Source organism: Heptranchias perlo, chromosome 18 (genome assembly GCF_035084215.1).
Source record: "Heptranchias perlo isolate sHepPer1 chromosome 18, sHepPer1.hap1, whole genome shotgun sequence".
Lineage (NCBI taxonomy): Eukaryota > Metazoa > Chordata > Chondrichthyes > Hexanchiformes > Hexanchidae > Heptranchias > Heptranchias perlo.
In genome coordinates, this window is record NC_090342.1 from 34,989,530 (window position 1) to 35,015,445 (window position 25,916).

Here is a 25,916-nt window from a genome sequence, read left to right on the forward strand (position 1 = left end):
ATAAGTTTCCCACTGCGGAATCAATGGGTAAAGGAACCACAGTCGGTGTTTAGCTCTCTCCCTTATTCAGTTTCTCAATTGGTGTGTAGTTCTCTCAGTGGCGGTTTGTTTGTATCCTGTGCTGCGGTTTATTCATCCCTAGTAACAATGCTGCAATTTATTCATCCCTGGTAACGGTGCTGCAGTTTACTCATCCCTAGCAACCGTGCTGCAGTTTACTCATGCCTAGTAACTGTGCTGCAGTTTATTTTTTCAAATTAATATTAACAGTATATTTACAGTTACTATTACATTTCTTATTAGCCATTAAACAATTTATCTACAGTTCGTGACAATTACTATAACTTTTCAACTTTCAGCACAGGGTCTTAACTTTCTGCACAAGGCTTTTTGTACAGGGTCTTAACTTTCTGTACATGGTTTTAACTTTCTGCTCAGGGTCTTAATTTCAGTGCAAACTCCTACTTTTATTAGATATTAAACAATTTATTTACAATTAGTAACAATTATTATTACATTTCAATTTTTTGTATAGGGTCTTGACTTTCTGCACAGGGTTCTATGGAACGCTTCACGAATTTGCATGTCATCCTTGCGCAGGGACCGTGCTAATCTTCTCTGTATCGTTCCAATTTTAGCATATGTGCTGCCGACATTAAAAGCAGCACCTCAAGTGGATAAGACTGTAAAAAAGCTAGTGGAATGCTGGGTTTTATGACACAAAGTTTGAATATAAAAGTCAAGATGTAATGATGGATCTAAATAAAACCTTAGTAACACCACAATTGTATGTTGTTTTGGGCTCCAAACTACCGGGAAGGATGTTGAGGCGATAGAGAGGGTACAAAGCAGATATACTGGGATACAGCATGGTATGAGGAACTGGAAATACGAAAAAAGACTTGAAAAATAGGGGCTGTTTCCTCTTGGTCAGTATAATTAAATGTCAGTTTCTGAAATTTTTCAAGAGATATACTTCAGTTTAGTTGTATTGGTCTTACCAACATTTCCTCTGCCTAATCTCTGCGATGGAGTGCTTCATTACCATGAAGAACTGGCAAAAGGATCCAATTAAGTCATTTGGGATCACATCTGAGATGATGTGCCATGGAGCGGTAAAGATGCAAGAGCTTGGCCTGACCCAATAACAGTACAGGAAAAATCGTAGGGAAAATCAACCTGAACTGTTGTCAAGCATCTGCTAATGAATGATTAGAGAGGAACATTAGCAGAAGTCAAACAATAAGTGGACTCCCAATTTTTATTTAATTCGTTCATGGGATGTGGGTGTTGCTGGCAAGGCCAGCATTTATTGCCCATCCCTAATTCCCCTTGAGAAGGTGGTGGTGAGCCACCATCTTGAACCGCTGCAGTCCGTGTGGTGAAGGTTCTCCCACAGTGCTGTTAGGTGGGGAGTTCCAGGATTTTGACCCAGCGACGATGAAGGAACGACGATATATTTCCAAGTCGGGATGGTGTGTGACTTGGAGGGGAACGTGCAGGTAGTGTTGTTCCCATGTGCCTGCTGCCCTTGTCAGTCTAGGGGTAGAGGTGGTGGAGGGAGTGAATGTATAGGGTGGTGGATGGGGTGCCAATCAAGTGGGCTGCTTCGTCCTGGATGATGCCGAGCTTCTTAAGTGTTGTTGGAGCTGCACTCATCCAGGCAAGTGGAGAGTATTCCATCACACTCCTGACTTGTGCCTTGTAGATGGTGGAAAGGCTCAATCAAGAAATAGTTTGTAGTCAAGGAGGAATTTTGGATTAGAATAAATTAGGTCCAGGAATACAATTTTTTGTGGGATTTTAATACTCTAATACTACAATTGTAATGTTCTAATATTACAATTACTGGCATGTCTTCTTTTTCACAGCCTTTTAACATTCTTGAAACCCAGACACATGTACAAGGGATTTGTGATAAATAATTTGTTCAGGCTAAGGTAAAGTTGTGCGTTAATTCACTTAGATACACCAAAATAAACAAAAAATACTGGGTGACTTGAATGGATTAAAAGACTGTAATTTTACCAAGGAGTTCAGATGGATTCTACATCGAGTAATGGCTAACTGGGATTGATTACGGGATAGAGTGTAATTCAGGGGTTCAGATGGTTTCTATTTGGAATAACAGCTAACCAGGAGTGATTACAAGCCTGTAATTTACTTGAGGGGTTCACATGATGCCATTTATTTGTCACTAGAATCTTGTTATTGTGTTAATTCTCTTCGCCATGCTACAATTTTCATATTTCTGCATTTATTTGTTTTCAATTAAAATGTATTGTGAGTTAATGGTGTTTGTCAGCAAAAGATCACACTGAGGTCAGGTTTGATGCTGGCTGCTTTTTAAGATGCTGATGGCTAAATGAATTTAGGAACGTACTGAATATCAGGATTCTAGAGGATCTTACAGAATGCCAAGTTATTTTGGATAGAATTCAGCATCCTCTGGGGTAAATTTTAACCCCCAAGAATGGGTGGGTTGGGGGTGGGCGGGCAGTGAAAATACTCTGTTTTCAGAGCAGGACTACAACCTAGCACCAATGCGCCTACTTCCGGGTTTGATCCTGACTCGTTTGGGTGAACGCGCTTCTGACACCTGGCACTTAAAGCCGGCGGGACGATATTTAAAGGCCAATTTAGGTCTATAAAGTACTTAATCCTGTTAACTTTTTGTGTATTGAGTTACACAAGCCATTTTAACTTCTCCTGAACGTGTCTCCCGTGGCTTCTGAAACACGCCATGGCAACGGAGGCGAGTTGCAGCCAGCCCTCAGTTGGACCTTTAAACCAGTGATTGACACATGTGAATAAAAGATGAGCTTTTGCAGCAGGGCACTCAGTTCTCTTGGACAAACCTTTGGCTGGGAGTTCTTCGTGGTTAGACTGAGATTTCTTTGTTCACACTCAGAATTCTTGAGTTCAGACATATTTACCTATATTTTGGACCCCCTCAAACTGACAAGATCAATATGGGTCTATTCCACTGTGCATTTGAGGAGGAGGCACATCACCATCTGCGGCAGGCATGATGTGTAGTTCTGGGGGTTTCAGGTCCACAAGACGGAGGTGCACCACAAGGACCTGGAGAAGAGCAGAGAGGGGACCAACTGAGGGGGTAAGGTCACAGGAGGCAATACCCAGTGAGAGGGTCTACAGGCAGAGGCTGAGCTTCCTGGACTTCTCTGAGGAGCAGTGCCTATGCAGGCTGAGATTGAGTCACCAGGTGGTTGCAGACATTTGCACACTCTTTCATGAAGTGCTGCTCCCAGCTAGGCCTGGTGGCCACGCATTGCCCTCAATTTCTTCGCCTCCGGGTCCTTCCAGGGCGCCACCGGTAACATCTCCGGGGTCTCTCAGTCATCTGCATATAAGTGTATACAACAGGTCACAGATTGTTGTTTGCCAGGATATCCGACTACGTCAACTTCTCATGTGACAACATCAGCCAGATTGAAAGGCCAGTGGGTTTTCACTCTCTGGCTGGCTTCCCATGGGTGCAGGGCGCAATTGATTGCACACACGTAGTGATCCGAGCACCCTCCATATGAGCCAGGATTGCTCATCAACCGAAAGGGATATCACTCCATCAATGCACAGCTGGTTTGCAACCACCGGAAGAGGTTTCTGCAGGTGTGTGCCAAATTCTCTGGCAGCTGCAATGATTCCTTCGTTTTGCTTGAGTCCAACATCCCAGCACTCTTCCACACACAAGACAGACTCAAGGGTTAGTTCCTAGGAGACAAAGGATACTCCCTGCAGACATGACACCTGTGAGAAACCCCACCAACGAGGAACAGCAACATTACAATGACCGTCACATCACCACCAGGGCTGTCATTGAACAAGCCATGGAAATGCTGACAATGCGCTTCAGGTGCCTGGATCGATCTGGGGGAGCCCTTCAGCACTCACCGATGAGGGTGTGCAGAATAATAGTCGTATGTTGCGTCCTGTACAACATCGCTCAGCAGAGAGCATTACAGGTGGAGGAACTCGAATGTGCTCATGTATCATCCGCATCTGCCGGCAACATTGAAGAAGACGATGATGAGGAGGAGGAGGATGAAGGTGGGCAACTCACCAGCGGAGAAGCAGCACACAAAGGCTGTTTGTGATGCCAGGGAGTCACTCATATCTAATGGGTTCTCATAAGGAGTTCTGTAAACTGAAGATAGTGAACTACTCAGACCACCTGGAACAACCACCACCACCAACACCAGCTCCCCCCACCACCTCCGCTTGCACAAAACTGTCCTTCAACCACACATACACCCATTGTAAACGCGCCCAATGGGTGGCATCAAGTCTTGGCGTTCATGATGAAGCACAAAACGGACTCAAGAATGGACAAGACGAGGTAGTGGTGGTGAGAATTATAACATTTAATGTGCATTTTAAAAAAATATAAATGAAAAACATGACATTTTGTCATATACCCTTGTGCATACCCTTGGTGATTACAAAACCATAGCCTTCCTCTTCCTAGTGTTTCTATGTGGTGCATCCCCTGTGGCTTCAGCAGAGGTGGTGGCAGGCCTGCCTGCTGCGATGCTCCCAGACTATGCCTTCTGGGTATTGGAGCCCGTGAGGGCACCGCCAAAGACTGCTCCACCTGCACCTGTGCAGGGGCAGACTCAGCCATCGGGAGAGGAGGCGGCATTGAAGGTACTGGTTGGGGAGGGGGAGCAACGGGTGAGATGTGGGAGCACTTTGAGTGGAGTCCCCACTTCCATGTCCCCTTTTCACCATCATCCCTCTCCTGGGCCAGCGTAACATCACTCCCACAGCTCTACTGGCCACAGGCTGTTGAGGAGATGTGGATAAAGTTTCTGTTTGCCTGTTTAAGGCGGCAGACATGTCGGCATCCAGAGTCCGCACGGCCATTGTCATGGCCCACATGGATTGATTTGAGAGCCGTACTTGAAGCTCAATGGAGGCTGGCACTCTCTCCATTGAAGACAATCCCACACTTACCTGCGCCACCAATCCACTAGCGATGGAGTTGGATTCCTCCATCCTATCCGCTATTGTGGAGAGTGTATTCCCTAGCAAAGGTGCAGCTGCACCTCTATCATTCTCAATCTCAATGATGTCCCCCAGGATTCATCATCTGGATCCAGCTGTACAGAGCTTGGAAAGGAGTGCACCCCCTCCCTGACACGGACTCTCCACAGCTGCCCCTACCACCAGCATCTGCTCGTGCTCACTTGTTAGTGGTGAATCACTAGGTGACAACCCAACTAACTGTCTAACAGGACCCACTGAAGTGCGAGTATCTGCGCTGGTGCATGGCTAGAAGTGATGTGACGGTGCACCCTCAGAAGAATAGAGCTCCTCTGAGGAATCGCCTTCTTCCATGACACCTGCCTCGTCATCAATCCATGAAGGCCCTGGAAAAGAACATAAACCAATATTAAATAATCATCGGATTTGTGACAATCTTTCCAATGAGCCTACTGAGGTGTGGAACAGGTCAATCATTGATAACATCAATTCATGTGGGTGAAGGATGTTAAAGTTCTGTCACCAGCCGCCTGTGGATTGCCAGTCTCTCCATCTCTGACGGCCAGGCTGAGCTCCAAGGTCTCCTCCTCCGCCTCTGTCAGAGGCACTATTTGTGGTGGGCCCCTCCAGTCCTACTCCACTCCTGTGCATTTTTCGCTTTCTTCTCCTACAAGGGAGAAAGAACAGACGTGTGAGTGAGTGAAGGTGACGTGTTCACCTGATGGATGCATTGCTTTGGGTGAGGCTGCCAATGAAGCAGGTGCACCAGAAGGTGACTATCAGACAGATTCATCAAATTACGTCAGGATTGGGGTGAATGGGAATGGTGGGTTCACAAATGGGGAGGTGAGGAAGTGCACAGAAAGTGAAGGTAAGTTGATGAGACTTAAATGGGTGTGAGGAGTGATGTGAGTGAGTAGGCTTGGCAAGACAGAGTCGGGGGGGGGGGGGGGTTCTTTTAACAGAATGTGGGTGAATCACCAAAAGTACTCACTTTTCCTGACCCGATTAGGTCATTAAATCGCTTCCTGCTTTGCATCCATGACCTGGGCACCATGTTCCTGCTTTTCAGCTCCTCTGCCACCTCCAGCCATGCCTTCTTAGTGGCAGAAGCAGGGCACTTCCTCTTATTAGCTGGGTATAGGACTGTCCTCCTTCTTCTGACTCCAGTAAGTAGCAACTCAAGGGAGGAGTCGCTGAAATGGAGTGCTGCCTTTGCCCCATGATGCTGCATTCTGATATGCTCCTCCTTTCTCCTTCAAATTCCATGATTGCAATGCCCTTTAAATACTCCAGTTCACAGCACATCACTCAGGTGTGCATTACGCCCGCTGCGCAGCTTGGAGACGCAAAACCCGGAAGTAAAATTAAGGGCCTTCAATTCAAAGCAACATGCAAAAAAAATTTCCAGGTTTCCCACACGACTATTCACCCTCCCCCCCCCGCCCCCGGCTGAGTTCCCGCCACCAATGTTAAAATTATGCTCTCAATATCACATCCAATATTATGTCAGAATTTACAAGTCAATATTACTGCTAATGAAATTCATATTTTCTTGTTATGTGAACTTTACTCCACAACCCCATTTCTAATTTTTACTCTAATCCCAATTTGGACCAGTCTGGCCATGAGGCTAGGCATGTAACCTATCCCAAGGACTTTGTGCTATTGGCGGTCCGTCACTAGTAAATGGGATATTAGCAAGTGTGATAGTGGCCCTGGTTGGCAACTCTATTTCTTTCTGGTTCCTCTTTCAAATCGGTTGACTGATTTCAGGAAACTCACTGTGTGAGGAATTATGTTGATGAAGCCATATACTACCACTACTGGGCAGCAGTAACCATCTTGTCTACGCTCTCTCTATCTCTCCCTCATGCACACATTTGTTATGGTTCTTAATGCCACCAGGTGGTGCTGCTGGTCTTTGTTGCAGATCCCCAGAGATGTAGTGAGGCACTGTTTACACTATATTCTTTCAAGATACACTGCATGTCAGTTGCTGGGAAAGGTAACATTTGCTCAGGTGCTAATGTTCTGCCAGATTCACAAATCATTAAACGTAACAACGCTGGTTAACAAGGCCATAAAAAATACAAACAAAGCACTGGGGATCATTTCCAGAGGAATAGAATTGAAAAGCAGAGTGAATATGTTAAACTTGTATAGAACCTTGGTTAGACCACACTTAAGAGTACTGGCAGCAGTTCTGGTCTCCATATTACAAAAAGGATATAGAGTCACTGGAGATGGTGCAAAATCAGAACTGAGAGGTTACAACTGTCAGGAAAGACTGAACAGACTGGGACTCTTTTCGCTCGAGGGGTGACCTAATAGAGGTCTTTAAAATTGTGAAGGGGTTTGATAGGGTAGACATAGAGAAGATGTTTCCATTTGTGGGGAGTCCAAAACCAGGGGTCATAAATATAAGATAGTCACCAATAAATCCAATAGGGAATTCAGGAGGAACTTCTTTACCCAGAATGGTTAGAATGTGGAACTTGCTACCACAAGGAGTAGTTGAGGCATATAGCATAGATGCATTTAAAGGGAAGTAGATAAGTACATGAGGGAGAAAGGAATAGAAGGATCTGCTGATAGGGTTAGAAGAAGTAGGGTGGGAGGAGGCTCGTGTGGAGCATAAACACCGACATAGTCCAGTTGGGCCAAATGGCCTGTTTCTGTGCTGTAAGTTCCATATAATTCTATATGCAAAGTTTCTCTAATACATAATATGGTTTCTATGATGTGAGTGTCTAATTAAAAGGATTTGACTGTGTTACTAGTACTGGCCCCTTTAATTTCTTTAAAATGAGGAAAATTATGATCTGGATCAAACCTTGCTAATGGTTGTTTTGTGGCTACATAGTAATTCATTCTTTTTTAAGATAGCGTTCATTTTTAATTGTAGGTATTTATATATGCATTTGTTCAATAATTCTTTGTTCCTAATTATTTCTAGTTCACTGATTTTAATTGTTTTGTACTAGTTTTTGTTATTTCTAACTTCTTTGTTACCTTTCACAATTCATTTTCGAATGATAATTTATTTCGGAAATGGTCAATAGAAAAAAAAGGCTGAAATACACGGTAAATCTGTCAGCAGAAAAGACAAAAGACTGGGTTGGGAATCTGGGCCTGAATTTGGACCGGATCTTTAAAGTGTGGTCGGCGAAGGGGGAAACAAGGGTGGATCTTCTGCCTGGCCCTCCCCACACACATCAAGGGGCCATATCAGAGAGAGTTCCTGGAAATTGCTCCCTGTATATCCTTAAAAGGCCTCAGTGAAACTCACGCTAGTTGAGACCTGGTGTGAGTCCCTTTGAGGCCTTGATAAGCCACCAAACCTTCACTAGAGAACAGTAATAGGTCTCCAGAGGGCTCCGCTCCGCCTTAGAAGGGCGGACTAGCTCAGGCTGATGCACCAGCCTTTGATGAGCTCTTCCAGTTGTTGGCGGCCTGCCCTGGCTATGAAAATGACTGTGTCCATGGAATTTGGGATGGAGTCTCCAATCTTGGACAAGGGTGGCTGGGGGTTTTGCTCTTTGGGACCACAGGAATTTCGAGGCCTTTGAAATTATTTTTATTCTGAGTACTGCTTTCTTTATTTAATTTTTGGGTTGGTAGGCGCCTTCCAGACCATCGCTGGGAATGTCTGCAGTATCAGCCAGTTGCTGCCCAAAGATGTATCGAGGAGGTTGTAGATACACAATTCAGCTGGACCAATTACTTCATCACTTCCACCATTTCCACAGCATTTTAGGATGGCAAAAAAATTCTGCAGAACTACTGACTTTCCCAGGGTTCAGTCAGTTCTTGGACTGCATCTAGGTTGCCATTTAGGCCCCCGTGCACAATTCTCTGTCTATATGACTTGAAAGGGATTTTTAAAATCTCGATGTGAACATGGTTTGCTCGTGAGCGGCATTTGGTGCTTTTGTCCTTGAACTGCGGCTCTTTCCCCAATATTCGTATTGCCAGTAGTGTAACTTCCTCTCTTTGATTAGCTGAACCAACATGAATTGCTGCTGAATGTTACTGATTGGGCAGCTAATGGAGTTATGTGTCCAGCACTAAGGAGTGGCAATAGGAAGGAAAGAGGAGAAAATGGTGGTGGGGGGGAGGGCTGGGAAATTACATCCAGTGAGGACTGTCAAGCAGGGAGGAGTGGCAGAGACCAACTGGGAGCAAGGTCCAATGGCAGCTAGGTGCCGCTCTATTGCGAAGGAGAGAGAAAACACAGAGGGAGAGTAATCGCTTAGTCACGCTCATTAAGCTTGGAGCAGGTCCCTTGCCCATCCCTTTGGCAGCAGAGGCTGCACAGCTTGATGAAACCAAGCAGTAGGGGAAAAAATACACTAAAAAGGGGACATATCTGCAAGGAAGAAAAAAAGAAACATTTGCTACATTGGTGAACAATAATCTTTATCAGCTACCAGCCTCCAGGTTACTGGTCCTGCAGTGTTAATTTCAGGCCCTTGTCTTTCGTGTGTTGTGATAGGTATTTACTAGCATATTGTAAATTGAAGACCAGAGAGCCCCCTAATGAGTGAAAGCATCCTGTAGCAATTACACTCCAGGGTCTCCTCTTATATTGATTGCTATATCTAGAGAGGAAATGTTCCAGTGAGTCTGAAATAAAAGCAGCCATAACATTAACACGCCAACTTGAGTGTTTATCAGATATAACAATTTGAGTGACAGTTTTAGAAATATAAGTGCATTACAAACCTGAAGAGCAACAGAACAGCCTGTGGAAAGGTTTGGAAATTGTTGTTCCTATTGACGTGAGTTCCATCTATCATGGCAATCTTACCAAACACCTACAATAATGAAACCAACAAAATCATATCAATCGATTATCTACTTTTTTTGTGTTTTTTTGTTTTGCCCCTTCGCGACATCATCCGAAAACACGTCAGATTCTATATGTACGCTGACGACACCCTGCTCTACTTCACCAACACCTCTCTCGACCCCTCCACTGCCTACGATTTGTCACATTGCTTGTCCGACATCCAGTATTGGGTGAGCAGCAATTTCCTCCAATTAAATATAGGGAAGCCAGAAGCCATTGTCTTCAGCCCCCACCACAAACTCCATTCTCTAGCATCCGATTTCACCCACCTCCCTGGCCACTGTTTGAGGCTGACCCAGGCTATTTGTAACCTCGGCCTCCTATTTGACCCTGAGCTGATCTTCCGACCCCATATCTTCTCTACCACCAAGACTGTTCACTTGTGTAATATCGCCCGTCTCCGCCCCTGCCTCGGCCCATCTGCTGCTGAAACCCTCATCTGTGTTTTTATTACCTTCAGACTCAACTATTCCAATGCTCTCCTGGCTGGCCTCCCACCTTGCACCCACCCTAAACTTGAACTCATCCAAAACTTTGCTGCCCGGATCTAATTTGCATCAAGTTCCATTCACCCATCATCCCTGTGTTCGCTGACCTATATTGGCTTTCAGTCCAGCAATGCCTCAAATTTAAAATTCTCATCCCTGTGTTCAAATCTCTCCATGGCCTGCCCTTCCCAATCTCTGTAACCTCCTCCAGACCTACAACCCTGCGAGATCTCTGCATTCCTCCAATTCTGGCCTCTTGTGCATTTCCAATTTCCTTCGCCCCTCCATTGGCGGCCATGCCTTCAGTTGTAGGCCCTAATCCCTGGAATTTCCTCCATAAACCTCTCCACCTCTCTCCTCCTTTAAGACGCTTCTTAAAACCTACCGTCGCCCATCCTAATATCTCCTTATGTGGCTCAGTATCAGATTTTGTCTGATAATGTTCCTGTGAAGCACCTTGGGACATTGTACTACATTAAAGGTGCTATATAAATGTAAATTGCTGTTGTTGTATTTTCTTTTTTTTTGATTGAATTCTCAAAAATAGTACAGTTACATATTTTCCAAAGCCATTGTAAGTTTTGATCACCTGGTGCTTGTGCGAGGAGTGCATTGATATATCCAGGTTTCTTACCATGATTGTGCTTATGCTAGGAGCAGCGTGCATGAAGGGGTTGATGCAGCTTGTTTTGTTTTCTAGGAATTAGTTAGGCCCAGGGTCATCTAACATAATCAGCGGTTATGTTAGATGAGGTTGTTGTCGTTCACGGTGAGAGATTTGCTTGTTGTGTTGGGGGGTGGTAGTGGTGGGAGGCGGTGGGGGGGGGGGCAGTTTCTGGTGGATAAGTCTTCAAGAACAGATGTCGGATTGCTTGATATTTCTCAAGTTTCAGTCGCAGGCTGAACATAATTTGTTCTAATTGGCATATGTCCCACATGTGATTCAATCACAAATTTGTTGTGGGAGGGCTGCACTTTGCCACAGGAAGGGAGATGCATCTTCTCATAGCTAATAGCAAAAGTTGTGCTAGCTTGCTCAGGCTATCTACTATTTACTAGTTCCATACAACATAACTATATACTGAACCAATTATTATTTTCAACTATATTATAAATTTATTGATATTACTGAGTGTAAAATATACACTATATAAAAGATCCAATATTTAATACCATATATTCCAAACATTAACCATAATAAAGACTGTAGCCAGTCAGCACAACATGCTTTCCTTGCTGTGTGCTCATCACATGTCTCTATACAATATATGGGTTGATAATGACCAAGCTTGGTGTTGTACTGTGGTACAAGGCCACTTACTTGCATTCCAATCACAGCATAGATGAAGAATAGCATAACAATCAAAAGAGCAACGTATGGCAGTGCCTGCAATGAAAGGGAAAACGCTGTTAACTGACCTTATTAAACAGCTGGCTCTAATGCCTCTACTATTGGAAATAGTACTACTACACCTGGTGAATGGTGCTGAAGATAGAGGCTAGAAATTTTTGCCTTCTGGTGACATAAAGTTTATGCTATTTGAGCCTTGTTTAAAAGAGTGCCGACTGGGAAATCAGCACCACAGTAATGTAGCCCTTGCTCCGCCCAAACTCCTTTTGCATGCAACTCCACGCTGGGAGCATGGGATTACAAAATTAACTTGATATCCTATGTTAGTACACATAATAATACTATATATAAACTTGATATTCTGATCAGTGTTATTTTAACACCAGTGGCAACCCACTTATTTTAAATGAGCTACATTCAGCGTTACAATAATGCCAATCAGAAATTCCAAATTTAGGTAAGACTTGTCTTGCTGCATCTCACAAGGTTATTTATTCTGTCAGCCCCAAGTGAGATTGCAGACTAGAAGAATTCTTTTCCTTCACAAAATTATGGGTACATGGAACAGATCAAATGCTTCATTTAGATAAATGTTTGCAAATTTATTGATGTTTCCGCAGCTAAAGTCAACTGATGTTAAGTATGATGAAACTCATCACTTTAAGAGTCCTGCAACTTTGAAACTGTATGTGTTTGCTACAGGCAACAATACTTAAATGACTTGAAATTTTCTTTCTATCAAATTCAGCCAAACTTTAGAGGAGAATATCTGTGTGTTAGCAAATCATCCAGAATTTAAAAATTTCACTGACTCCAATTTCATCTAAACTTCAACAATGAAAATATCAATGCTTAACAATGAGACTTAAAGGAACATTGCTTCACAACTGAAACCACTAACATGTCAGTTATTTGATGTTAACAGATTGCATTTAAGATGTTACTTGTTATTCTTAAAAAAAATATTGACCTGCTGTAAACATTATTTTAGAATCAAGACTTGAAGTAACTAAGCTGGCCCATTAAACATTTGGTGTGGTACCACAGAAACTGATTTTTAAAAATCCTGATTTATGAAGTTGTTGAAAAAAATGGGCCTCGCTGCTAAACATGCAACCCTGAACATTCCAGTGATCTCTTAAGTTAAAAAAGGCCTTATTTAGGCTGCATCTGTGGAAGATAAGCTCCTTGAAATGGACAGCCTGCTATAAGCATACCATAAAAAGATTACTAAAGTAAACTAACCACTTTCTGTTGTAACTAGATACTGAAATGAAAAAAACGTAACTATGGAAAGCAGAACAGAAGTACACTATAAACCACAATTAGAGCTTTCAATAAGTTTTCTCACCTGAAATGATTTGATAAATGTCCACAGCAGTGTTCGGATTCCCTCACCTCGACTTAGAAGTTTCACCAAGCGCATCACCCGAAAAAGACGGAAGAAGGTAATGGAAATCCTAGAGTTTTCATCTGAATTCTGGAGTACCTCATAGAAAGCAACAGGTCACAGTACATAGTGAAAAGTACATATTGGCAACTATTGACAATACTGTATTCAGAGCTCAGACCCAACAGCTTTCTGGTGACTTTTAATTTAAAAATGTCTTTGTTAAGAATTTAATACAAAACACATCTAATAGCTAGTTGTTGGAACTATTAAACCATTCACCACCAAAGATACCACTTGGCATTATCCCCACTCTGTAGAACTTGGTCCAGAATGATACAAGACAGCACCATTATTGCAGCTGTGCAGAATGGATGCAGGCTACAGTAAGTGACATCAGAACAACACTGTTTGCTGGATGGGTTAAGCAGAAAAAGTGTGTTGATATACACACTCATACACAGAGGCCATTGTTTTTTCATCCATTGATTTTAATGGGCATATAATTGCTCTTCCACATTACCTAGCTTTCTCCCATTCAAAGTATAATTATTACTTTTTTAAAGCAAAATATACCACCTCACATTAAACTCCATCTGCCACACTTTAGCCCAATCCATTCTCTTATCAATATCCCCTTGCAGCCTCCTTTCATACTATTTTAGCATCATCTACAAATTCAGATATCACTTCCTCTAGCCCTATATGCAAATCATTGATGCACATAGTGATCAGAAGTAGTCCCAGAACAGAACCCTATGGGACACTTCTACCTACTTCCATCCACTCTGAAAAACTGCCCTTAACTCCTACTGTTTCCTCTCTTCTAACCAGTTTTTAATCCAATTTGCTGCCCTCCCTCTAATCCTATATCCCTTAAATAGTCTCTTGTGTGATACCTTGTTAAAAGTTTTCTCAAAGTCCATGTACACCATATCCACTGAATTTCTCCCATCCACCATATTTGTAACTTCCTCAAAAAACTCCTTTCAGGTTTGTCAAGCACAATCTTCCATTTTCAAATATCCTTCTCGCTTTATGTAAAGTGTTAGGAATTTTGAGACTAGCTAAAAAAAGGTCTATTCTTTGCAAGAATTAACAATGAATTTTCCACTCTTCCCAGAAAACCCTGCTCGGAAATTCACTTGCATGACTTGTGTGTTAAGGGAGGGAATTGTGAGCATGACCCAATGAACGCAATGAGCTGTGCCGGTAGACTATCCCTTTAATGCGTCTAATGTGGAGCCTTGGGTGCAGCTGTATATAGTTCAATATTGTTTCACAGATAGGAAATAATACTGAGGTCAATCACAAAAAAAACAAATAAATTTCAGCCGCACACTTCAACAATCCTTTACATTACACATTTTCTCTTTTATTACCATAAACAGGACTTCATCTTACCAATACAGATTGACTTTATTTTATCGAAACTTAACCAGAAAACTTTATGGGATCTAAGCTCCTTGCCATCTATTGCATAGACACACAACAACTAAAAGAAATGTGTCACAAATTATACACAGTGACAAAATAGAGCACACTTCACAGTATTCCAACACAAACTATAGGACCATAATGACAGGCAGAGAAAACAGGCCCAAAAAGTGTACAGACTCATTTTCAAAAGACAGTGCACAAAAACAAACAAAAAACATGCAGTAGATGAGGAAGGAGACCTGCAGCACATCTGTCTTACCATGGGGATGGTAGTGGATGGGTTATTCTCAGCTGGCTTTAAAGAAAGGCAGATAGAGATGAGCTGTAATAAGACTGGCAGTGAGACAGCATTTCCGCTACATCTCTGCACACGTCTGTATACTAACAAAGCAGCCACAACATGAAGGAAGGGCATTTCACAGCTTTTTTTTTCTTAAACACTTCAACTAGACCATCTCTAATAGATATTTTCTCTTCCTTCAACAAGTTTGGGATCTTTCAAGATGTCCAGTCTTAGTCCTGTTGGCTATTTTCTTTTTTTGTTTTGTGGTGCTTACTTAAAGGGACTTCACAATAGCGTTGGTGGAGCTTTCTAGAACAGTTAGTTCTGAAAACTCTGCTCAGACCTATTGTATCCATCGCAGGTGAAAGGCTGCAAGGCAGTGCGAGATGTCTGCTGTACTGTGAACTATTGTGATGTAATTTACAGATGGTTATCTTAGATTTTTAATTTATTTTCTCATTAATTTTATACACCAATTTTCTCTCCTCCTCTCATCTTCTGAAAGCCTCCTTGCTGGGGTATGGTTCCGTGGGTACCACAGACATCCCTTCTGCTGCAGTACAGCATTTCACCCACAATCTACATGATGTGTCTGAAGCAGAGTTTTTACACCTGGTTATTCCAGGAAAATCCCCCAAATCACCTCTGCTATCTTACCCAAATGGCCATTATTCATATGTAAGCAAGCTATATGGGCACAGAGACATCACAGCGGAGCCCAATTTTGGCCTCAGCTGATATCTACACGTGTGTTTTTCCACCATGGGTCACTGGATAGTGATCAGGAGCGGGAACCTTAGCTGATTCTTTCCTCACTAATCCAGGGTGATGAGGCCAATTGTAGCGCCAATCACCTCTCCCACTGGGGGCAGCTAATTCGACTTTCGATGTAGTAGAACATTTCTGTGGCACGTATTAATGTTGATACAGGGACAACAAAGCTTTACTAGCCATGTCATTGGGCATTTATGGTTACAAATCTGATAACATGACATAGAAGTCCCTTTAATTGTACCAGGCAGGAGTTAAGTACATGGTTTACTGTTTTGAACATGGGGAAGATACTATCAAATAGACGAAAACAAGCAAAATACAGCAATCCCTCTTATCTTCAATAATGAACAAAATTATTTTTTTTATATAGAGGGTGTAAGTGCTGTAGCTGTAACTATTTAACAGTCAGATCTTCAACTTATATACTGTACTCGCATACATCAATATGGATTCACACTGGAACCGATATTGATTCCAATTCAGCTACAAACATGCTCATTGTTTAGTAATTGAAAATGAAGATAGACTCTAAATCCAATGCCTATTATCTAAGTTAAGGAATGATTTAATTTTGAATGATGATTATCCTGATAGGAAATTGTTCATTCACTGGGAATGATCTGGCTCTTGATACTCTGTCCCGCCCCTATTTTATTTATTTATGTATGTATATATATTTGTTGCCCATATCCTAACTCGCACCAAGTCCCATTCACCCATCATCCCTGTGCTCGCTGTCCTACATTGGCCACTGGTCCCGCAACGCCTCGATTTTAAAGTTCTCATCCTTGTTTTCAAATCCCTCCATGGCATCACCCCTCCCTATCTCTGTAAACTCCTCCAGCCCTACAACTCTCCAGGGTCTCTGCGCTCCCCCCATTCTGGCCTCTTGTGCATCCCCAATTTTCATTGCTCCACCATTGGCGGCCGTGCCTTCAGCTGCCTAGGTCCAAAGGTCAGGAATTCCCTCCATAAACCTCTCCACCTCTCTACCTCTCTCTCCTCCTTTAAAGCTCCTTAAAACCCACCTTTTCAACCAAGCTTTTGGTCACCTGTCCTAATATCTTCTTATGTGGGTTGGTGTCAATTTTTGTTTGATAATCACTCCTGTGAAGCGCCTTGGGATGTTAGAAGCACTATATAAATGCAAGTTGTTGTTGTGGTCGGAAAATAAGTGTATCGATCAAATTTATAATGAAATCTTGAATGCATCATCCATGTCTTGGTAATGTTAAGATTCTATCTAAAATCCTTTTTATTGCCCTTTATGTTTTTTGTCAATTTTATCCACTTTTGGCTTTGTTATCTCTTTTTCATAGCTTTCCTATATTCATTATATGGATTCTATTTTTTTCTATTATCTATCCTGCAAGTGTTAAATGCTTCTTTTTTAGTTTAAAATTTCCATGAACCCCAGCCTTTGATACACTCCCTTTCTTCTTTACTGGAATATGTTTGGTGTGTACCCTTCAATCTCGTTTGCCACAGCTGATCTATGGTTCTATTCAATCTGGGCAAGGTTCCATTTTTATTTTGGTATTTTGCTTTGTTCGGTGAAGTACCCTTATCCCCGATTTTTCTTTTTCGTTTTCTATTCTTACACTGAATCTAATTATTTTTTGGTTACTGCTTCCCAAAGGTTCCTTTACTTTTACGATATCTACTTGTTCCACTTCATTGCCTAGAACCATGTCAAGTAATGCTTTCTTCTGTGTTGCAATAGTATATCTTAATCAACCTCCTAACTTTGTTTGGAGGACCTGAATTTTATTCTTCCCAACAAGGACCCTGACTTTTCTTTGATTTCCTCCCTATCCAAAAGCTTCTGCAGCTGCTAGTAGTAAAAAACAGTTCTGAATACATTCCAAAAAAAATACTCCTCTTTCTCATTGCAAACATTTCCCTCTCCCAATCTACTTTTGGATAATTAAAATCTCCTAGAATTTTAATTCTACTGTTAATACACATCTCTCTAATTATGTACAAATTTCATGCTCAATTTTCATTGCACTGTTTGGTGGTCTATAATAAATTCCCAGTAACACATCCAATCCTTTGCTCAATCCAAAGGGATTCTGTTTGGTCCATTTCTCCGTTTAATTTCTTACACTTTAGCGCTATGTTGTGTCTAATTAATATTGCTACCCTTCTTCCCTTCTCTGCTCCCCATGAAAATATTATATTCACGTATGTAATTGCCATTCCTGACAGAGCTGCAGTCATCTTTCAGTTACTATGATGTCATAATTTTCTATTTTAATCAATGAAGTTTTACTTCTCATACTATTTGCATTAATATAGCTACATTTCAGTTTGTATTCCCATCTTTTCACATTTTTTCCATTCCCTTCCCACATCCTGATTTCTTTTTTACTATCTTGTTCTGTTTAACCCTTTTCAACTTTTCTATCTCCTTATTACCTGTACATGTAAAGCTTACTTTCCTTTCAAACATCTGCTCTACACTCCTGCTTTTCCACTCTCCGTGCCACATTAGTTTAATCTCTCCAGTGCAAGTCCAGTTAATCTCCCTGGAAGAATTTTGGCACCAGGCCTGTTCAGCTTAGACTGTCTTTACACTAAAGCTCAATCCTATTCCAGAACTGGTCCGAATGTCCCAAGAGTCTGAATACTTCTCTCCTACACCACATCTCTAGTGACTAATTTGGTTATTCCTATACTGGTTAGCATGTGATATATGTAGTAATCCGGAGGTTATTACTTTTGAGGTCCTGCCTACCTCCTAACTCCAGGAACTCTTGTTGCAGAACCTGAGTCATAGAAACATAGAAAATAGGAGCAAGAGGAGGGCATTCGGCCCTTCGGGCCTGCTCTGCCATTCAAAATGATCATGGCTGATCGTCTAACTCAGTACCCTGTTCCCACTTTTTCCCCTTATCCCTTGATCCCTTTAGCATTAAGAAATATATCGATCTCCTTCTTGAATACATCTAATGACTTGGCCTCCACTGCCTTCTGTAGTAGAGAATTCCACAGGTTCACCACCCTCTCAGTGAAGAAATTTCTCCTCATCTCGGTTCTAAATGACATACCCCATATCCTGAGACTGTGACCCCTGGTTCTGGACTCCCCAGCCATCGGGAATATCCTCCCTGCATCTAGTCTGTCTAGTCCTGTTAGAATTTTATATGTTTTGATGAGATCACCTCTCATTCTTCTAAACTCTCGTGAATATAGGCCTAATCGACCCAATCTCTCCTCATACGTCAGTCCTGCCATCCCAGGAATCAGTCTGGTAAACCTTCGTTGCACTCCCTCCATGGAAAGGACATCCTTCCTCAGATAAGGAGACCAAAACTGCACACAATACTCCAGATGTGGTCTCACCAAGGCCCTATATAACTGCAGTAAGACATCCCTGCTCCTGTACTCAAATCCTCTTGCAACAAAGGCCAACATAATATTCGCCTTCCTAACTACTTGCTGCACCTGAATGCTCGCTTTCAGTGACTGGTGTACAAGGACACCCAGGTCTCGTTGCACCTCTCCTTTTCCCAATCTATCACCATTCAGATAATAAGCTGCCTTTCTGTTTTTACAACCAAAGTGGATAACCTCACATTTATCCATGTTATACTGCATCTGCCATGTTCTTGCCCACTCACCCAACTTGTCTAAATCACATTGGAGCCTCTTTGCATCCTCCTCACAGCTCACATTCCACCCCAGCTTTGTGTCATGTGCAAACTTGGAAATGTTACATTTAGTTCCCTCAGCCAAATCATTGATATATATTGTGAATAGCTGGGGCCCAAGCACTGATCCCTGCGGTATCCCACTAGTCACTGCCTGCCACCCGGAAAAAGACCCGTTTATTCCTACTCTCTGTTTCCTGTCTGTCAATCAATTCTCAATCCATGCCAGTATATTCCCTCCAATCCCATGTGCTTTAATTTTGCACACTAACCTCTTGTGTGGGACCTTATCAAAAGCCTTCTGAAAATCCAAATACACCACATCCACTGGTTCTCCCCTATCTATTCTACTAGTTACATCCTCAAAAGCTCCAGTAGATTTGTTAAACATGATTTCCCTTTCATAAACCCATGCTGACTTTGTCCAATCTCATTAATGTCCTCCAAGTGTTCTGTTATCACATCTTTTATAATAGACTCTAGTATTTTCCCCACTACTAATGTTAGGCTAACTGGTCTGTAATTCCCTGATTTTTCTCTCCCTCCTTTTTTAAATAGTGGGGTTACATTTGCCACCCTCCAAACTGTAGGAACTGTTCCAGAGTCTATAGAATTTTGGAAGATGATCACCAATGCATCCACTATTTCCAGAGCCACTTCCTTTAGTACTCTGGGATGTAGATTATCAGGCCCCGGGGACTTGTCAGCCTTTAGCCCCATTAATTTCCCTAGCACTATTTTTTTTACTAATACTGGTTTCCTTCAGTTCCTCCCTCTCACTGGACCCTTGGTTCCCTAACATTTCTGGGAGGTTATTTGTGTTCTCCTTTGTGAAGACAGAACCAAAATATGTGTTTAATTGTTCTGCCATTTCTTTGTTCCCCATTATAATTTCCCCCATTTCTGACTGTAAGGATTTGTCTTCACTAATCTTTTTCTCTTGACATATTTATAGAAGCTTTTACAGTCAGTTTTTATGTTCCCTGCTAGTTTACTCTCCTACTCTATTTTTCCCCTTTTAATCAATCTCTTTGTCCTCCTTTGCTGAATTCTGAACTGCTCCCAATCCTCAGATTTGCCACTTTTTCTGGAAATTTTATATGTCTCCTCTTTGGATCTAATACTATCCCTAATTTCTTTTGTAAGCCATGGTTCAGCCATCTTTTATTTTTGTGCCAGACAGGAATGAATAATTGTTGTAATTCCTGCACACGTTCTTTAAATATTAGCCATTGCCTATCCACCGTCATCCCTTTTAGTAAAGTTCCCCAATCTATCATAGCCAACTCGCACCTCATACTTTCGTAATTTCCTTTATTTAGATTCAGGACCCTAGTTTCTGATTCAACTACTTCACTCTCCATCTTAATGAGGAACTCTATCATGTTATGGTCACTCTTCCCTAAGTGACTCCGCACAACAAGATTGTTAATTAATCCTTTTTCATTGCACAATGCCCAGTCTAGGATTGCCTGTTCTCTAATTGGTTCCTCAACTTATTGGTCTAGAAAACCCCAACTCCAGGAATTCCTCCCCCACAGTATTATTGCTAATTTGGTTTGACCAATCTATATGTATATTAAAGTCACCCATGATTATAGTTGTACCCTTCTTGCATGCGTCTCTAATTTCCTATTTAATGCCCTCCCCTACATCTCCACTACTGTTTGCGGACCTATAGACAACCCCCACCAAGGTTACCGGCCCTTTATGTTTCTTAGCTCCACCCATACAGATTCCACATCGTGATTTTCCGAGCCAATATCCTTCCTCACTATTGCATTGGTTTCCTCCTTTACTAGCAACGCTACCCCACCTCCTTTCCCTTTTTGCCTGTCCTTCTTAAATATTGAATACACCTGGATGTTCAGTTCCCATCCTTGTTCACCCTGCAGCCATGTCTCTGAAATCGCAACTATATCATAACTGTTAATATCTATCTGTGCTGTTAATTCGTCTACCTTGTTGCGAATGCTCCGCACATTTAGACACAATGGGCTCGATTTTCGTGTCGGGTTTCCGGCGGGTTTCCAGCGGGGTGGCCCCGAAAATCCCGATATCCGGTCACGTGACCGGATCGCGACGAAATCCCGGCCACTTCCGGGTACCGCGCTGACGTGCGGGGCTGCGCGCGCAAGCCCCGCTGGTGGGAATCCCGCAGGCAATTAAAGCCAGCGGGGTTCCACTTGAGTGTACTTACCTTGCTTGTTGAGTTCATTTAATGAGCTGAAGCAGCTGTCAAAAGAGGAAGTGTGGGATTTTAGGTTCAAGGCAGTGAGTTTCACACACTGGGGGAAACAGTCTCTCTCCAACCAGGCGTGTTGCAGCCAGCAGCCTGTGGCAGGTGCCAAGGTGCACTCCACGGGGGAGAGCCCTCAACCACGCAGGAGGACACCGCGTCACATAGGGCAACCCCTGCCCTCCACCACCCCCCGCCAAGCCAGAGGACAGACCGACACGAAACCGCAGCCCCAGTCCGAGGAACCACCCACCTACCCTGCACAACCCCTCAGACCAACACCTGCCAGATGGGTGGTGCGTTGACATCGTCGGAGGACGAACAGCATGACCAGCCCCAGCAGCCTCGCAGTCCACGCCGTCCGCCTCGGAGACGTGGAGCCCCCCAACACGGTGCGGTGGCACACCCACCTGCACAGCAGGAGGGAGGGCAACCGCAGAGAGAGATGCGTCGCAGGAGGCACTACCCTCCGCACAGGGTGTACAGAGCGAGGCTCAGCTTCATGGACCTCTCCGAGGAGCAGTGCATACGGAGGCTCAGAGTCAATCGCCAGGTAGTCGCCGACATCTGCAGCCTCCTTAACGACGAGCTGCTCCCTGATGGACCAAGCAGCATCTTCTTACCTGTCGCCGTCAAAGTCACCACTGCCCTCAACTTCTTCGCATCCGGTTCCTTCCAGGGTGCCACCGGGGACATCACCGGGGTCTGTCAGTCCTCTGCACACAAGTGCATAAGGCAGGTCACCGATGGGTTGTTCCGCAGGGCCTCGCACTACATCAACTTCGCCATGGACGAGTGCAGCCAGATGGAGAGGGCGGTTGGATTCCATGCCATGGCTGGCTTCCCACGGGTACAGGGTGTAATCGACTGCACCCACATCGCAATACGGGCACCTCCGCATGAGCCAGGGCTGTTCATCAACAGGAAGGGGTATCACTCCATGAACGCCCAGCTCATCTGTGACCACCGCCAGAGATTCCTACACGTGTTCGCCAGATACCCCGGCAGCTGCCACGATGCCTTCGTCCTCAGGGAGTCCGCCGTCCCGCCCATCCTGCAGGCACCCAACAACGGCAACGGCTGGCTCCTCGGCGACAAGGGGTATCCCCTACACACGTGGCTCATGACGCCTCTGAGGAACCCCATCACCGAGCCGGAGCGTCGGTACAATGACAGCCACACTGCTACCAGGTCTACAACTGAGCAGACCATAGGGCTGCTCAAGATGCGCTTCAGGTGCCTTGATCGTTCTGGGGGAGCGCTGCAATACACACCATTCAGAGTGGGACGGATCATAGTTGTCTGCTGTGCCCTGCACAACATGGCCCAACAGAGAGGGCTGCCGCTGGAGGAAGCCCCATCCACACCCGCCACCCACATTGAGGACGGCGAGGGCGAGGAGGAGGAGGAGGAGGAGGAGGAGGAGGCGGAGGAGGAGGACGCGCCAGAGGATAGTGGACGACCCATGCGCCGAACCACGACTCACCGGGATGGTCGCCGGGCCAGGGAGGCACTCATACGTCAACGGTTCTCCTAGAGTCAGACAGTGCGAGGCGCTCGCATCTCCTCACCTGCACATGCGAGCGGCCATACCAGCCCCCTCCACTAAAGACTGTTGCCAGTACTCCTGCACCCACAGCAGTGTGCCCAATGGGCGGCAGCAGGTGTTCGCCGTCATGATGGCCTCCACGGAACGCACCTATTGCACAGGCCGCGGAAGAATGGACGAGAGGTGGCAGGAGTGGTGAGAATAGAGTATTTAATATGTACAATGTGACATGATATATTAAAAAAATGTACAAATTAATAGACACCCTGGTGTATTCCCTTTGTGCTTATAACGCCTTTGGATTTCTTTTGCGGGTACCCCTACGTGGTGCTACCCCTGTGGCTCCAGCAGAGGTAGTGGCAGGTTGCTCGTGTTCTCGCCTTGACCGGGTAGATGCTTTTGGCGGACGGCCCCTGGGTTTCGGTGCCCGTGACGGCACCTCCACAGACTGCTCCTCCTGCACCGGGGCAGGGGCAGACTCGGCCACCTGGAGAGGAGGCACCATTGCGGGTACTGGTTGAGAGGTGGGCAACGGGTGGGACGTGGGGGCGCCTTGAGAAGCGTCCCCGCTTCCATGTCCCCGGTCACCATCATCCCTCTCGTGGCCTCGGCCCACATCACCCCTTCCACCCTGCTGGACGGCAGTTTGGATGGCATGTGTGAGGCCTTGCAAGGCCACCCCGAGTGTATCCGTCAGCCTGTTGATGGCGGCGGAATGTTGCTCACCCTGAATCCGTACAGACGTTGTCAGGGCCTGCAAGGACTCGATCTGGAGCTGTGCGTGACGCTCGAGGGAGGCCAGCCTGTCCTCCACCGCAGACAGTCCCGCACCTACCCGCGACACTGTGTCGCCGGTACCCTCCTGTGCCTGCGCCACCAATGCCCGCATGCAGGAGTTGGACTCCTCCATCGCCTGCGCTATTGTGGACAATGCGCGCGGCACCTCTCCCAGTACCTCAGCAATTAGCTGGTGCCCCTCGACGACTCTCCTTTTCACTGGTGGCCCCCTGGGTTCAGCATCTGGGTCCAGGTGAGCAGAGCCTGGAGATGAGTGCTCCCTCCGACGCGGACCCTCCGCAGCTGCCCCTGCCACCAGGGTCTGCTCATGCTCACTCGTGCGCGGTGAATCACCAAGTGCTACCCCAACTAGTTGGCGAGGGGGACCCACCGAGGTGCGTGTCTCTGCGCTGGTGGATGGTTGGCTCTGATGTGACGATGCACCCTCAGAGACCGCCATGTCCTCTGAGGAATCGCCCTCCTCGATCGCTTCACTCGCAGACGGCCCTGCAAGAGAACAGAGGGCACTATGAGGCATGTGGACCAACTTTACGGTGCGCCTGATGGCAGGTGATGATACGGTCACTCGTGATCATGGGTGTTGAGTGTCAGCTTTCCCTTACCGGCCGTTTCTGCAGCGACACACTCGCCATCAGCCACCGACAGGCAATGTCGCGTGCGGGCGAGGTCGAGCGCCTCCACCTCGGCGTCGGTGAGCTCTACCACTTGCGGCGGGCCACCTCCGGTGCGTGCCCTTTCACGATTGTTCTTGCTCCTCTTCTCCTGTCAAGGCAGAACACAGATGTGTGAGTGGGTGCGTATTGCATTGTGAGACGCATCGAGCATCGGTGTGGGTGGGTTGAGCGTGGCGCAGATGGATGGGAGGATGCGTGTGCCACGTGCCCATCCCATTGCATGGGGATTGGGGTGTGTGGTAGTGTTCGGGTGGGGACAGGGACGGTGGGTACTTGTGGGCACGGCGAGGATGGTGAATGAGTGGCTGTGAGGATTGCTGATGGAGCGCAGTGGTGGCTGTGCAGGAGGGGGTTGTGATCTGTTTGCCGTGATGGTGGGGACGGGATGTGGGAGGGTGCGTTGGTGTACTCACCTTGCCAGACCTAGTCAGGTCATTGAAGCGCTTGCGGCTCTGCTCCCAAGTCCTTGGGATGTTGGCCCTGCTGCTCACCTCCGCCGCCACCTCTGCCCATGCCTTCCTGGTGGCGGCGGCAGGGAACTTGCGTCCATCCTCCGGGAAGAGCGTGTCCCTCCTCCTCCTCACGCCCTCCAGCATCAGCTGCAGCGCTAGGTCGGAAAAACGGGGCGCAGCCTTTCCCCTTGGCTGAGCCATCATCAACAACCTAATGATTGCAGCAGGAGGGGCTTTGGGAGACTGCCCCTTTAAGTGGAGCTCCTACATCACGTCGACGGCACTGCGCATGCGCAGCCGGCCGGCACGCAGCTGGGGAGCAGAGAACCCGGAAGCAGGGCTTAATCTGTTCAATTATCCCGCGATCGCGTGGGGGACGCACGCAACTAGCCGTCCGCATTTTCCACGCTCCCGGAGGACCACCCGCTGGGAACCCGCAGGCCTGCTAAATTCGAGCTCAATGCCTTTAGACTTGTCTTTTTAAGATTGCTAGTCATCTTAGTTTTATTTTGCACTATGGCCCTGTTTGTTTTTCGTCCTTGTTTTCTCTGCCTTCCACTATTGCTTCTTCCCTTTCTGTCTTTTGTTTCTATCCTTGTTTCCCCCTCCTCTGTCTCCCTGCTCAGGTTCCCATCCCCCTGCCATTCTAGTTTAAACCTTCCCCAACAGCACTAGCAAACACCCCCGCGAGGAAATCAGTCCCGGTCCTGCTCGGGTGTAACCCGTCCCGCTTGTACAGGTCCCACCTTCCTCAGAACCGGTCCCAATGTCCCAGGAATCGAAATCCCTCCCTCCTACACCATCCTTGCAGCCACGCATTCATCTGGTCTATTCTCCTGTTCTTATACTCACTAGCACGTGGCACTGGTAGTAATCCTGAGATCACTAACTTTGAGGTCCTGCTTTTTAATTTATCTCCTAACTCCTTAAATTCACCTTGCAGGACCTCATCCTTTTTTT

The 25,916-nt window shown here is 45.3% G+C and overlaps 1 protein-coding gene and 1 pseudogene across 1 annotated transcript in view; both read right to left on the reverse strand.

Moving 5' to 3' along the window:
* The window catches only part of LOC137334460 (voltage-dependent L-type calcium channel subunit alpha-1C-like), a 435,374-nt gene that overhangs the window by 62,189 nt on the left and 347,269 nt on the right, over window positions 1-25,916 (reverse strand). Inside the window, exons 30-32 of the mRNA XM_067999141.1 lie at window positions 13,053-13,181; window positions 11,672-11,737; window positions 9,736-9,827 (exon numbers count right to left, since the gene is read on the reverse strand). Of these exons, the coding sequence (XP_067855242.1) occupies window positions 9,736-9,827; window positions 11,672-11,737; window positions 13,053-13,181 (287 nt within the window). The remainder of the gene's footprint in view (window positions 1-9,735; window positions 9,828-11,671; window positions 11,738-13,052; window positions 13,182-25,916) is intronic.
* LOC137335037 (U6 spliceosomal RNA) lies at window positions 556-668 on the reverse strand (annotated as a pseudogene).